Source organism: Microplitis mediator, chromosome 7 (genome assembly GCF_029852145.1).
Source record: "Microplitis mediator isolate UGA2020A chromosome 7, iyMicMedi2.1, whole genome shotgun sequence".
In the NCBI taxonomy this organism is placed as follows: Eukaryota; Metazoa; Arthropoda; class Insecta; order Hymenoptera; family Braconidae; genus Microplitis; species Microplitis mediator.
In genome coordinates, this window is record NC_079975.1 from 2,217,272 (window position 1) to 2,230,012 (window position 12,741).

The 12,741-nt window shown below is 30.8% G+C and overlaps 2 protein-coding genes and 1 long non-coding RNA gene across 5 annotated transcripts; 1 reads left to right on the plus strand and 2 right to left on the minus strand.

Annotated features, from left to right (window-relative positions):
- Window positions 1-121: 121 nt before the first annotated feature.
- LOC130671851 (ras-related protein Rap-2a) lies at window positions 122-4,730 on the minus strand. Of its 3 annotated transcripts, none has more exons than XM_057475954.1 (2): window positions 4,596-4,730; window positions 122-4,450 (listed from the first exon to the last, which is right to left on the minus strand). In XM_057475954.1, exon 2 carries the CDS (start codon window positions 3,627-3,629, stop codon window positions 3,084-3,086), a length of 546 nt encoding a protein of 181 aa, XP_057331937.1. In that variant the 5' UTR covers window positions 3,630-4,450; window positions 4,596-4,730; the 3' UTR covers window positions 122-3,083. The 3 variants fall into 3 exon arrangements, with proteins under 3 accessions (XP_057331937.1, XP_057331936.1, XP_057331938.1); XM_057475953.1 differs by having other exon boundaries at window positions 4,530-4,673; XM_057475955.1 differs by lacking the exon at window positions 4,596-4,730 and having other exon boundaries at window positions 122-3,669; window positions 3,838-4,566.
- A 905-nt stretch (window positions 4,731-5,635) lies between these two features.
- On the plus strand, window positions 5,636-9,653 carry LOC130671853 (uncharacterized). The gene is made up of 2 exons (XR_008990596.1): window positions 5,636-6,605; window positions 9,058-9,653. It is a non-coding gene; the product is annotated as an uncharacterized LOC130671853 (long non-coding RNA).
- A 555-nt stretch (window positions 9,654-10,208) lies between these two features.
- On the minus strand, window positions 10,209-11,460 carry LOC130671840 (arginine kinase). The gene is made up of 3 exons (XM_057475937.1): window positions 11,103-11,460; window positions 10,649-11,023; window positions 10,209-10,578 (listed from the first exon to the last, which is right to left on the minus strand). The coding sequence occupies exons 1-3, from the start codon at window positions 11,445-11,447 to the stop codon at window positions 10,231-10,233; spliced, it is 1,068 nt and encodes a 355-aa protein (XP_057331920.1). The 5' UTR covers window positions 11,448-11,460; the 3' UTR covers window positions 10,209-10,230.
- Between the last annotated feature and the right edge of the window lie 1,281 nt (window positions 11,461-12,741).

Sequence of the window (12,741 nt, forward strand, 5' to 3'; positions counted from 1 at the left end):
CAATACCATACGCAGGTAGCACTAAAAAGGCCGATGTACATTCAAATCGTGGTGTTGTCGCATTTTTCTTTAATTTAATTTTCAATGACAATAATAAAAATAATTATAATTGTTAACACAATAAACTTAATTTCCATTTTATTAAACTTTGTTTGTTCCAATTAGTCGCAATTTTGTTACAAGTATCAAATACATTCACACATACTATCGACTGGTTGTCGATATATATATTTATATATTTAAAAATTGGCAGGTAGGAAAATCCTGATCACTAATTATTATAAACATCGACCGCGTGATATGCTAGTATAATTTTATTTAATTTTTTTTTTTTCATAAACTTACTCCGTCTATTTGTTGCACGCAATTAATTCGCGGTGTCGCTAGAAAAATATTATTAAATTTTTTTTTTTATTTTACCTTTCGAATTTAATAATATAAATTAATGGTAATCAGATTATTTAAATCTAATGAGTTCATTGTAGAAATATATAAATCCCCATACTGCTATACCCTTATTTATATATTTTTTTTTTAATTATTATTATTTCTATTTTTTTTTTATTTTTTTTTTTCATTGCTGAGTATCCTAGAAGTCTGTAAAATGTGCATTTTTTTTTGTTGATATTAAAACAAATAAAAAATTTATTATTAAGCGGATATTGTATACTTCCTTTAGCTCATACATTTTTTTTAAGTTATTGATTTTTTTACATACAATTAAAAGTTATTTATAAAAATTTTAATTTCTATAACACGAACTACTTTTCCCTTTTAATTTTTATTGTTTATTATTTATTATTTAGTTTACTTATTTTTTTTTCATAGTGTTCATGAAACGTAGATTATGTGGACTTTATAACGATGACTCATTGACTTTACAAGTACAGTTTTATACAACATGCAAGAGGCACACAGATAATTTAATATCTGTTCCTTATGTATTATTTTTATTTTAAATAATATTAATAATGATAATAATAATAAGACATAATGTTCATTATTTATTAAATATTATTATTATTATTATTATCAAATCTTAAAACAATCGTATAAACATTAAGAACAATTAATTAAATTATCATTGATAATTTTGTATTACAAAACTACACAAAAAAATAATTTCTTGGTGCAAAAAATTTTTACTCCTCCAAGAAAATTTTTTGCATCAAGAATTAAAACCAAAAATTTTCTCAGGAGTAGACAAATTTTTTTTAATGCAAGAAATTTTTTCTCTCCCCAAGAGAATTAAAAATTTTATTGAGTAGACAAATTTTTTTGATTCAAGAAATTTTTTCCTCGCCCTAAGAGAATTTTTTTTCGTTCCAAGAAATTTATTGCATCAAGAATTGAAACCAAAAATTTTCTTAGGAGTAGACAAATTTTTTTTTATACAAGAAATTTTTTTCTCGCCCCAAGTAAATTTTTTTTTGTCCTAATAAATTTTTTGCATCAAGAATTGAAGCCAAAAATTTTCTTAGAAGTAGACAAATTTTTTTCTCGCCCCAAGAAAATTTTTCGCATTAAGAATGGAAGTAAAAATTTTCTTAGGACTAGACAAATTTTTTTACTACAAGAAATTTTCTGGGTTAACAAAAAATTTCTTGTATCAAAAATTTTTTTTAAGTCCTAAGAACAATTTCTGTTTTTAATTCATAATTCAAAAATTTCTTGCCTCAAGAAATCCTTTTTTTTTCTGTGTACAGACTCCATTTCGGTGCATACTATTTATTATTTAATATCCAATATATATATATAAATGCATATATATATTTTTTATTGTAATTAATAATCGGTAATAAAATTAACTCCTTAGTCCTTAATTCTAAACAGAGATACAAGTGGACAAAAATCCATTGACTGTTGACGTTTACGTGGTAAAAATAAAATAATAAATTTATTCGCAATCTTAAGTTATAAAAAAAGTTTCCTCTAAAAGATTCGATAACATACAAGGACAACAGTATTTTTTTTTAATAGAGCACTTATTTACACGTCAAGTAATAAAAAGTCCGTCATACATTTAATAATAATAATATTAATATTATTTGTTGTTAATCTTTTTACACAAAGCTCTAAATCCTTCATCGCCTGTAGCTTCTCCAGCTTGCTTCATTATCTAATCAGCACCTTATTTATAAATATGTATAATATATATATTTATTATTATTATAATAATAATATAATTCGTCGGCGTATCCATTGTGGAGTAGGAATTATTACAAATTCACAAAAAAATTCATTGAAAAATATTTAATACTTTTTAAACAAAAGTGTTACAAGTTAATGAAAAATAAATACGAATTAATTAATTGAAGATAAAAAAAGTATTTTTAATTCGCAAACAAGTTTTTTAAATTTAAATAAATTTAAAAACGAAAGTCGTTTGAGCGAAACAAAATTAAAACGAAAACAAATTTAGTCCACTTCCGCATATTTAAAAAAAAATATATGTAATTATCACGCGTACGAAATTACGGTTTATCAGTTGGTTAAATTGAAAAGTTCTGTGCATTGGTCCTTGATTATCATAAGCTGTCCTCGTCTTCATAAACATTAAACCCTCATGTTAATTAATTATTATTTTTTTCACTATCATTTGTTTTAAATCAGCACTTATAATAATAAATTTACAGGGATAATTACATGTAATACTATAATTTTAATTATTAAAATATTCAGCAAGTGGCTCAGTTTCCACTTTATTTTACTTTATAAATTTAAATTTATCTAGTCGAATAAAAAAATTAAATTTTATCTCCCGGGCGAACCTCGTCGTCAACGATAAACATTCAAAGTTACAAGTTAATATTTAAAATAAAATTCAAATAAAAATAATAGGAATAATAATAAATTTTGTTGGTTTTTTAAATTTTTTTTCACAGCGCACTTCCTGTCAGCGAGAGAAAAAGTTTTTTTACGGCCGATAAGTGTAAAATAAAATTAATTATCGTTACTGTTACTGTAATATTAATCGTTAATAAGTAATTATAAATTAATTAATAACCATAATCATCTCCACGGTAGCCTTGCAGTTAAAAGTATCATCAGTCTGGCCATAATTACAGGCTTTTGATTAAGTATTAAAGGACACTGCAACAGCAATAGCTTTTTTTTTCCTTTTCCGGACTAAAGTTCATCTCTCTTACTATTTCAGCGAACACTTCGTTGACGTTGGTCCGGTTTTTAGCAGAAGCCTCGACGAAGGGACATCCCCAGAGTTCAGCGAGGGCATTTCCCTCGGCGGTGTCGACCTCCCGCTGGTGCTCGAGGTCGAGTTTGTTGGCGACCAGCAGCACCGGTACCCGCTCGGTCCCCTTCACCCGCGTGATCAGCTCCTTCATGGCCTTTATGTCCTGGAAAGTCTGGTGGTTCGTCAGGCTGTAGACCACCACAAATCCCTGCCCGTTTTTTATGTACAGGTCCCGCATACTCGCGAACTGCTCCGTTCCCGCGGTGTCCAGGATCTCGAGCACACACGGGGAGTTGTCGACTTCGATTTCTTTTCTATAAAAGTCTTCGATTGTCGGGTCATATTTTTCCATAAAACATCCGGATACAAATTGCACGGTGAGAGCACTTTTGCCCACCCCACCCGAACCAAGTACCACGACTTTGAATTCACGCATTATTTAAAGTTTATGTGTTATTACTTTAACTATCATGTAGCTGTAACAGTAATAAAAAAATAATAATAGTAGTAGTAGTAGTAGTAGCAGATATCGATAAAGTAAAAAAAAATGAAACTGTAGCTGGTGATAAAAGTTTACGTCAATGAAATTTAAAAAAACCGAGGACACAAGTCAAACGTAATTGTTATCGTTTATTTATTGGTACCTTGGAACTGGTGCCAATAAAAAAGTCCTCCAATGTCAGCATCAGCACTGTGACGATACCGAGGTTCCAGTGATATAAAAATATCTAGACCGATGACAATGTCAAATAATAAAAATAAAATAAAAAATAAAACAAGAAAATAAGGAGCCGCACTGGTGCACAAGTTGATCAAGACATGATCGTGACACTTGAAACAAGTAGATGGTGGTATTTTAAAAAATGTCTGTCTGGCAGCGACGCCGCTCCTATTGGACACTCAGTCACACAGCGAGCCCTCAATTATCCCTATAATATAATTATATTTATTTATCGTCTTTTATTTCGTGTCCACACTTTTTCCCCCTTCACTTCCTCCACGATCTTCATGACGTGTTGCATGATGTTGACGCCATTTTATCGCACTTCCTTTCAATTTTTCACGCATGTATTTTCAACATCATCATCTCCCTCGGCCTCTCCTTCTATTCACTCTCTCTTTCTCTCTCCCTTTATCGCTCTATTATACAAAGACTTTTGTGCCCACAATTGGACCACTCAGGACCAGTCCGACTTTACTAGATATATATTTATATGTATTTACTTATTACTCAAAATTTATCATCACCAGCTACCTCTAGAATAAAAAACAAAAATATAATAAACGTCAGGTCAAAATGTCTATAATGTACACAGTTTTAAAACCAACTACTCACAACCAGCCACACAGGATGGAACTCAACTACACACACACACATATATACATATGTATAAATATATACCTATATGAACTTGCAATCACTGCCATACTCCACTCCAATACTTAGCATGAGCTCAAGCAAAGCAGGCGACTAAACTTAAGGCCAGCTCGGCTTCTAAACTTCATTTCATTCTGTCGTCCATTGAATGTCATCTCGAATCAAAATCCTCCAGCTCGTTCATTGGTTCCCATTTTTCAGGATTTGAATCTCCCGCCCTCTGTTCAAACTCCTGTCAGTTCTTCGGTATGCGTTCGGAAATGCTCTCTCGCTATATGACAACGCGTTTCTAGAGCTGGAGCATTTCCGAATGCACTCACAAATAAATTTATTAAATTTCAATTTTGAAATTTCGCGCCAAGTTGGCGCTACTGCGCGTCACTGCTGCGCGTCGCTGTAATCGTTAAAATTGTTGCTAAAGTGGGGGAGGGAAAATGAGTCGTAAAATCGATTGGTTTGTATCAACTGACGGTCCAATAGCAGCAGTCAGTATCATCGACAATGGCAGTAGTAGTCTAGATCTTTCTCTGTGTTTAAACTGAGACAGTATTGCAGTGGCGTCGTGTAATTATCCATAAAAGTTATTGCTCGTAGTTATTGTTTAATTAAAATGTGCAGTGTTTGTTAAATTTAAATTATACAAAGTGTCTGTGGTGTCGTTAAGTGTTGAGTGTTCAGTGCTAGTGTAAAGTGTTGCTGATGGCAGATGCTGATACCTTCCTAGTTCCTGAGCAAAATCATCTGGCATCGTCTGGTAAGGAAATAGCAGTTAAGTGACGTTTTTTAGCTGGAATACACTTGGAGCAATTTAATTCAAATCTCCAAGTGTGTTAGGACACCCTTCTGCATATTATTTCCCCGCCAAGGTTTGTTCAAACACTCGCGTGTTTTTTTTTAATATTTAAAATTTTTTCTATCATATTCAGCCGCCATTTTATTTTGACTGATTTTTAATTTGTCTCCAATTTTTAATAATTTATTTTTAAGTATTTAAATTTACCGCGCAAATAATAATTAATAAATTACTTGATTCTGTCGCATTGAGTGTCATCTCCAATCTCGAATCCACATCCAGGTCGCTCATTGGTTCTGTTCCCACTTTTCAGATTTTGAATTTCCCGCGCTCTCGTTCAAACTTCTGTCAGGTTCCTCAGCTTCGAACCCTAACTGACAGCTGGTAAAGAAATTTCCCGCGCGAAATTTAAATTTCTGTCACATGACAGATATTTTTTCGCTATTCGGAAGACATTAACTTATCATTATCACTTGTAAATAGTACAATAACAATACACACTAATGAATTATAATCTTATCTTTGAAATACAAATAGATTCCTTGATATCCCCATCACTTATTATTAACTTGGTTACTTATTATTCAAAAACTATACTTAGAATGTCACAATCCCTGGGTTGGTTGCTTAATCTTTTCATTTATACTAAATACCACAAATATGTGATAATTTCATATAATTAATTTTTTTTTTGTTTTATAAACTACTCGCTGTCATATTTATCCAGTCACTCGTATATACAACACTAAATATTTATATAATAAATATATTTATGATAATAATTGAACATTAGTTTAATAAACGTTCAAAGTAATTAACGTTTAATTAATAATCTAATTAAGTGAATGGGTCAAAGGTAACCGATTATAATTTATCAGTTTTTTTTTTCATTGGAATTCGATAGCGCGAATGTTATTAAATATTTAAAATAAACAAATATATATAGATATTGTTACTGTGCAGTGAATCTCATTAATGTAATTAAAAATACATTTGATTAAAAAAAAAAATGCATAAATGATAATAAAACAATATAGATAAATAATAATGCAGTCGGTCAGTGATGAATTTTCATTTGTAACTTTCTCCGAGAGAATAATGGAGTCCGAGTACTTGGAGTCGTCTTGGAAAAATAGACTGCAATTTTTAAAAAGACGAATTGTTTACTTGATAAGAGAAGTTACCAGTAAATATAGAAAGAAAAAAGGATACTCGAAGTTTCTAACTGATGAGGAAAAAAGGTACAAATTATTTATATATCCCGGGAAATACGAATCATATATGACCATATACGGGTGATACTGAAGTCAGCAAATATCTAATAATTTTTGAAATTTTTTCAAAACGATAAATTGAAAAAAAAAATATTTTAAAAAATTGCACTTATAGTTTTCTTAATTTTCTATATGTGCATATTTTTATTTCTGCAATTAATTTGTGAGAAAAAAAATTCCGTAAGTTTTTAATTGTCTGTTAACTTCAGGATCACATACGGTCATATACAATTTTCAAGAGATTTTATAAATGGCCATATATGACTATATGATTTTGTCAAAACATATATAGCCTTATATGGATATATATAGTTATTGAAAAATTCTATACATGGTTATATATGACTATATGTGATGATTGTGAATGTAGCAGACATCAAATTTAAAATTATAAATAAATCGAGTAAATAATTAAAAAAATAATATTTATAAAAAATGCAAATTATTAATTTCAAAATTTTTTTAATGCGCATTTTTAAAAAATTTTATTTTATTAATTATTTATTCTATTTATTAATTATTCAAAATTTGTCTATCTGCTACATTCACACTCCTTATATACGACCATATACTGTCATATTTGAAAATTAGCAATTTATGACCGCATATGACAATATACGGCTATATATATATATATATATCATTATATATAGGAATTGGCAATATATGACCCATATATGACCATGTATGGAAATCAGCACTATATGGTCTATATGATTATAGTCATGCATTGTCATATATTGAAGTTCGCAATATATGACATATATGACTATTAGGGTGGGTTAAAAAAAAACTTTTTTTTTGTTTTTCTTAGCATGGGGGTAGAATTTGTACCCTATAAAAAAAAAATTTTTTTACTCAACATTTTGAGGTGGCCCAATCGTTTTTGAAATAAGTAATTGATCAAACGGGGTAGCCCCAACGAAAAAAATTACATGGTGTTCTAGAATCTGTAGGGTGTCCCCTTGAAAGCTTATTGAAAGTCAGGAGTTTAAAAAATTTTTTTCCTATTATTTTTGTAATTTAAGTCAAAAATTCAAAAATGAAAAGCATTTTCTTTTGAATTAAAATGAAAGCGAAGTAAAAAATAATCACATTCGACAATTATTAGATGTTTTCCACGATTTTGGACAAAAAAAAATTTTTTTTGTTGGAACTATCCCGTTTCATCAATTATTTATTTGAAAAACGAGTGGGCCACCTCAAAATGTTGAATAAAAAATTTTTTTTTTTTTTGAAAAATTTTTTGTTTTTTGTAAGGTACAAATTATACCCCCATGCTAAGAAAAACAAAAAAAAAGTTTTTTTTCAACCCACCTTAATATATATCATTACATATAAGAATTGGCAATATATGACCGCATATGACAATACACGGCTATATATCATCATTAGGGTGAGCCAAAAAAACCAACCTATCGAATTTACGTCTTAAAAAGGACCTATATATCGAGAAAAAAATTCTCCCATTGGGCAAAATTTTTAGCTCAATCTTAAAAGGTGGCGGTAGCCATTTGAAATTTCCCATTTAAATAACATGCAAAAAAATTTTTTTTGATTAAAAATATTATAATTTTTGAACCGTGTGAGATAAAAATTCGGCTCTAGAATATTCTTGTATGGCATTAAATTTCTTTAAAAAAAGTCCTGGGAGTCGAATTTGTAAACTTGATATTTCGTATACTTACAGGCCATCCAAGTCTAGAGTAAACAGAATCATACAAATTTAAGGCTTTATTATTAAAAATATCAATACTACGAGAAAATTTGTTCTACATGTAGTGCAATGAAATCACCAACAATATCCACGTTGTAACCAATAATATTTTGTTATCGATCACAGCAAAAGAAAAGTATTTGGAAAATCCAATTCAAGCCTTAAATTTGTATGATTCTGTTTACTCTAGACTTTGGTAGCCTGTTAGTATACGAAATATCAAGTTTACAAATTCGACTCCCAGGACTTTCTTTTAAGAAATTTAATGCCCTACAAGAATATTCTAGAGCCGAATTTTTGTCTCACATGGTTTAAAAGTTATAATATTTTTAATCAAAAAAAATTTTTCTGCATAGTATTTAAATGGGAAATTTCAAATGGCTACCGCCACCTTTTAAAATTGAGCAAAAAATTTTGCCCAATGGGAGAATTTTTTTCTCGATATATAGGTCCTTTTTAAGACATAAATTCAATAGGTTGGTTTTTTTGGCTCACCCTAATCATCATATATGGGAAGTGGCAATATATGTTCAATATGACGATAGCCATACATTGTCATACATAGAAATTAGCAATATATGACTACATATGGTTACATATTGCAAATTTAAATATATAGCCATTAATGATTCGTGTTTCCCGCATACATAATAATAAAAATTACATTAAATAAAAATTTATAACTAAAATAAAAATTTCCAGATGGCTGGCTAATGCCGAGTATGATTTATCAACTAGAGTCAGTATTCCGTACAGCTGTTGACGTTACTTAATAAATGGGGGAATAAATCATTGATAAAAATAAAACTAGTACATGTACATATACAATATATATATATTTTTTTAATCAGGTGTAATTTTTATTTCTGTTCTTAATTTAGCATTCAGTACATCGATGTTTGTTTTAAAACTTTAAATTATTTGATTTATATTTTAAATTATCGTTAGCAGAAGGTACTCATGTGTGTTCGTGTTGTTATTTTATCCAGTCAAGTGAAGAAAAATTATAATATTTCACTTCTATTTTACTTATTTTTGATTATCAAGATAACAGAGTAACACCGCTAGTTATTAATTACTAATGCAAGCGACTAGTTAACATCAACATCAATGGCGATTTGAACAACTGCTTGTTTATTTATTTATTTATTTAACTGCTGCAACTAAATAGATTTTTTAAGTTTTAATTATAAACGGCATAAAGTGCAGTATAAAATAAAAAATAATTATTTTTATTTTACTTATCAGTTTTTAAGCTTAACGTCGGTTACTTATTAATTAAAATATTTAGCTGCACACTAGACTTGCATTAACAGATATCGTATAATTTAAAAATAATCATATAATTTAAATATAAATAAATTTTCTAATTAAATAAACTGTGCGTAAGCATTTTAAATAATTATAATTTTTCTAAGCTTGGTAACTATTTGTAACACCGAGGGTCAGTTTTTCACACCGGGTTTAATTTAATCCGGATTTAAATTACTATCGATAGTATATCTATATATATATATATCAATAATATATAGATATACCAGCAGTAATAATTAAAACGCGGATTAAAAATAAACCCGGTTTGAAAACTTTCCCTGAATCAAATAATAATTAGTGTTAATCAACGACTTTTATTTATTTAATTAAAACATTTAAAATTGATTAATTAATCAGTCGCTATTAATATTAATTTGACTGACAAATAACGCAATTAATTTGTACAGTTAATCGTACGTACTGCACTAGGGGACCATTATGGGTATTGTAGTTTGATTATTTTTTATGGGGGTAATACTGGACCGCGTGTTCGCGTGTTCAGACAAAAGAATAAATAAAATGTTTATTTTATTTTTAAAAATTAAATATTAATTAAGCGGTTTAGAGCTCTTTCTCGATCTTAATGAGCTCGGCGATACCGTCGTGCATTTCTTTGACTGCCTGGTATTCAGTGAGACCAAGACGACGTTTGTTTGAGATGTCGTAAATTCCACCCTCGGCTTCGGTGTGCTCTCCGCGGGTACCACGTACTTGTAGATTGAATTTAGATGCGACTTCTTCGAGCTTGGCCTTGTTGGCGGCCAATTTCGGGAGCTTGATGTGAACTGAAGCGCGGACTGTTGTTCCAAGATTCGTTGGACAGAATGTCAAGAAACCGAAACGTTCATTGTGAGAGAAAGGCAATCGTTTTTCAATGTCGTTTACTGCTGTTACGAGACGACGGTAGACCTGAACAAATAATTAAATAAATATTATTATTTTATTTGTAAATAAAATTAAATTTGAATGACAAAATTACCTGTCCAAGATCACCACCCATCTGCATTGAAATGATACGCAAGTGATCTTCTTCGTTGCACCAAACGAGGAAAGTTTTAGCGTCGTTGTGGAAAATACCGCGACCTGTTGGCCAGAATCGGCAGGCGTTAGCAGCCTGGAGGAACCGGTCACCCTCTTTGAAGAGGAAGTGATCGTCGATGAGCTTTTGCTGGACGTCTTTGCTCATTCCAGTCAACGGGTAGAAAGTTCCCTTGAGTTCGCCCTCGAGTCCGCCCAAGGTGCTGGAGACTTTCTCTTCCATCTCTTTGTACTGAGCCTCTGTCAAGCAGGGGTTGAAGGGGTAGCCGTCGAGAGAACGACCGCATCTTACGCGAGTTGACACGATGTATTCACCCTTGACAATAAATTTACTCAATAACCACCAGATATTTTTTACACAAAACAAATGTCAAGGTTGGGGTAAAAATACTCACAGTCGGGTCGAGGTTTCCAAGAGTATCAGCGTCGCCGAAGTCTTTTGGTGGATGCTTGTCAGTCTTTTTGAATCCGCCGTGGTAGTCGTCGATGATGGGGTCAAAGAGGTCGCCGAACAAAGTGTAGGATTCGGCGTCTGGGGCGTAGATCCCGACACCAGAGTCCAGGTTCTCGACTCCGGACTGTATTACATCCAGCAAAGTCGACCCGAACCCGGTTTTCTTGGTCTTCAGGGCGTCGAATACTTCCTTGGTGAGGTACTTCTTCAACAGAGACTTGCTGTCAGATGCAGCGAGCTTGTTGAACCCAGCTTCCAACTTGTCCAATACTGCCTGGTCAACCATCTCGTTTTTTTTGCTGCAATTACAAGGTACTTGTTGTACTTTACGGCTCATAATTAATTTCAATACCAGAAATTGTACTAAATATATGGAATTTTTATATATATATAAGTACACTCTGCACTTTTATGTCGACAGTCAACTGTCCCCACCAGCGGCCGTCTTTTATTTTATGGCATTCGCTCACATATCTTTTATTAGCCGGCATTAAATCTTAATACCCGATGACAAGATAAATATATATAGTAATAAAATAAAGTGGCCCATCATCATGCATGTAATTTATATTAAATATATGATAAAAAAATGTATTTTTTGAATTTAAAATAAAAAAAGGGTGCGCTAGTGATACGTACTCGTCAGCCGGAGCTGTATCCTTGGACGTGCATCCACCCATGATTGATAAAAAAAAATAATTCAAAATTCCCACTCACGTGCACAATTAATATCTATACTTATTTTAATTAAATTTATATTTGTTTTATTTAAAATTACAAAAAAGTCGATTGTTAAAAAATTTAAATAGAAAAATACTTGACGTTTGTCAAGTGGTCCCACCGTGGTCACACCGTAATAAAATGCACTGAGTGAAATTGTTATAAGATTTTAAATATATATATATTTATATTAATAAGTAATAATAAATATTAAATATTAATATGCGTTAATTTTAATACAAGTAAAGTAGAAAATACAAAAGTACAAATGCGTAAAGAGGGTGCGGTGCGTTTAAGAGTCGCGGCGTTTTATTTTATTGTACATTATATTATATATAATATATATGTGTGTATTATAAACTGTACACTACAATGCAACCAATAGCCCGTATCAGACCACTACACTTTTACAATAAATCCTTCACCAAAGTACAAAAGATCCCAACAGAGATAAAGATTATTATTATTTTTTTAAAAAAATGTCTCATATATACGTAATCAAATATATACTTTCAAAGTTACGTAGTGTAAAATTATCTTAATACAATTGTAAATATGTCTAAAAAATCCTCGTCGACTTGCGGGCGTGGTATTTTTTATAAATAATTTCCACAAGTACAAGTACGGTAATAAAATGTCAATATAAAACAGGGTAATTATAATAAAATCACGAAGGAAAAATACTGATCGAACTGGGACTCGATAATTATCTTGGTACGGCAATAAAAGTCTATCCCCGGTACGGTCTAGGTCTAGATCTAGATCTAGCAGCACAATATTTAAATCCTAGTCCCACGTAAAGTCTCGATTCAAATATGAACGGGCGTACGATTCTCTAGCTCTAGTACTATACTAGTGTA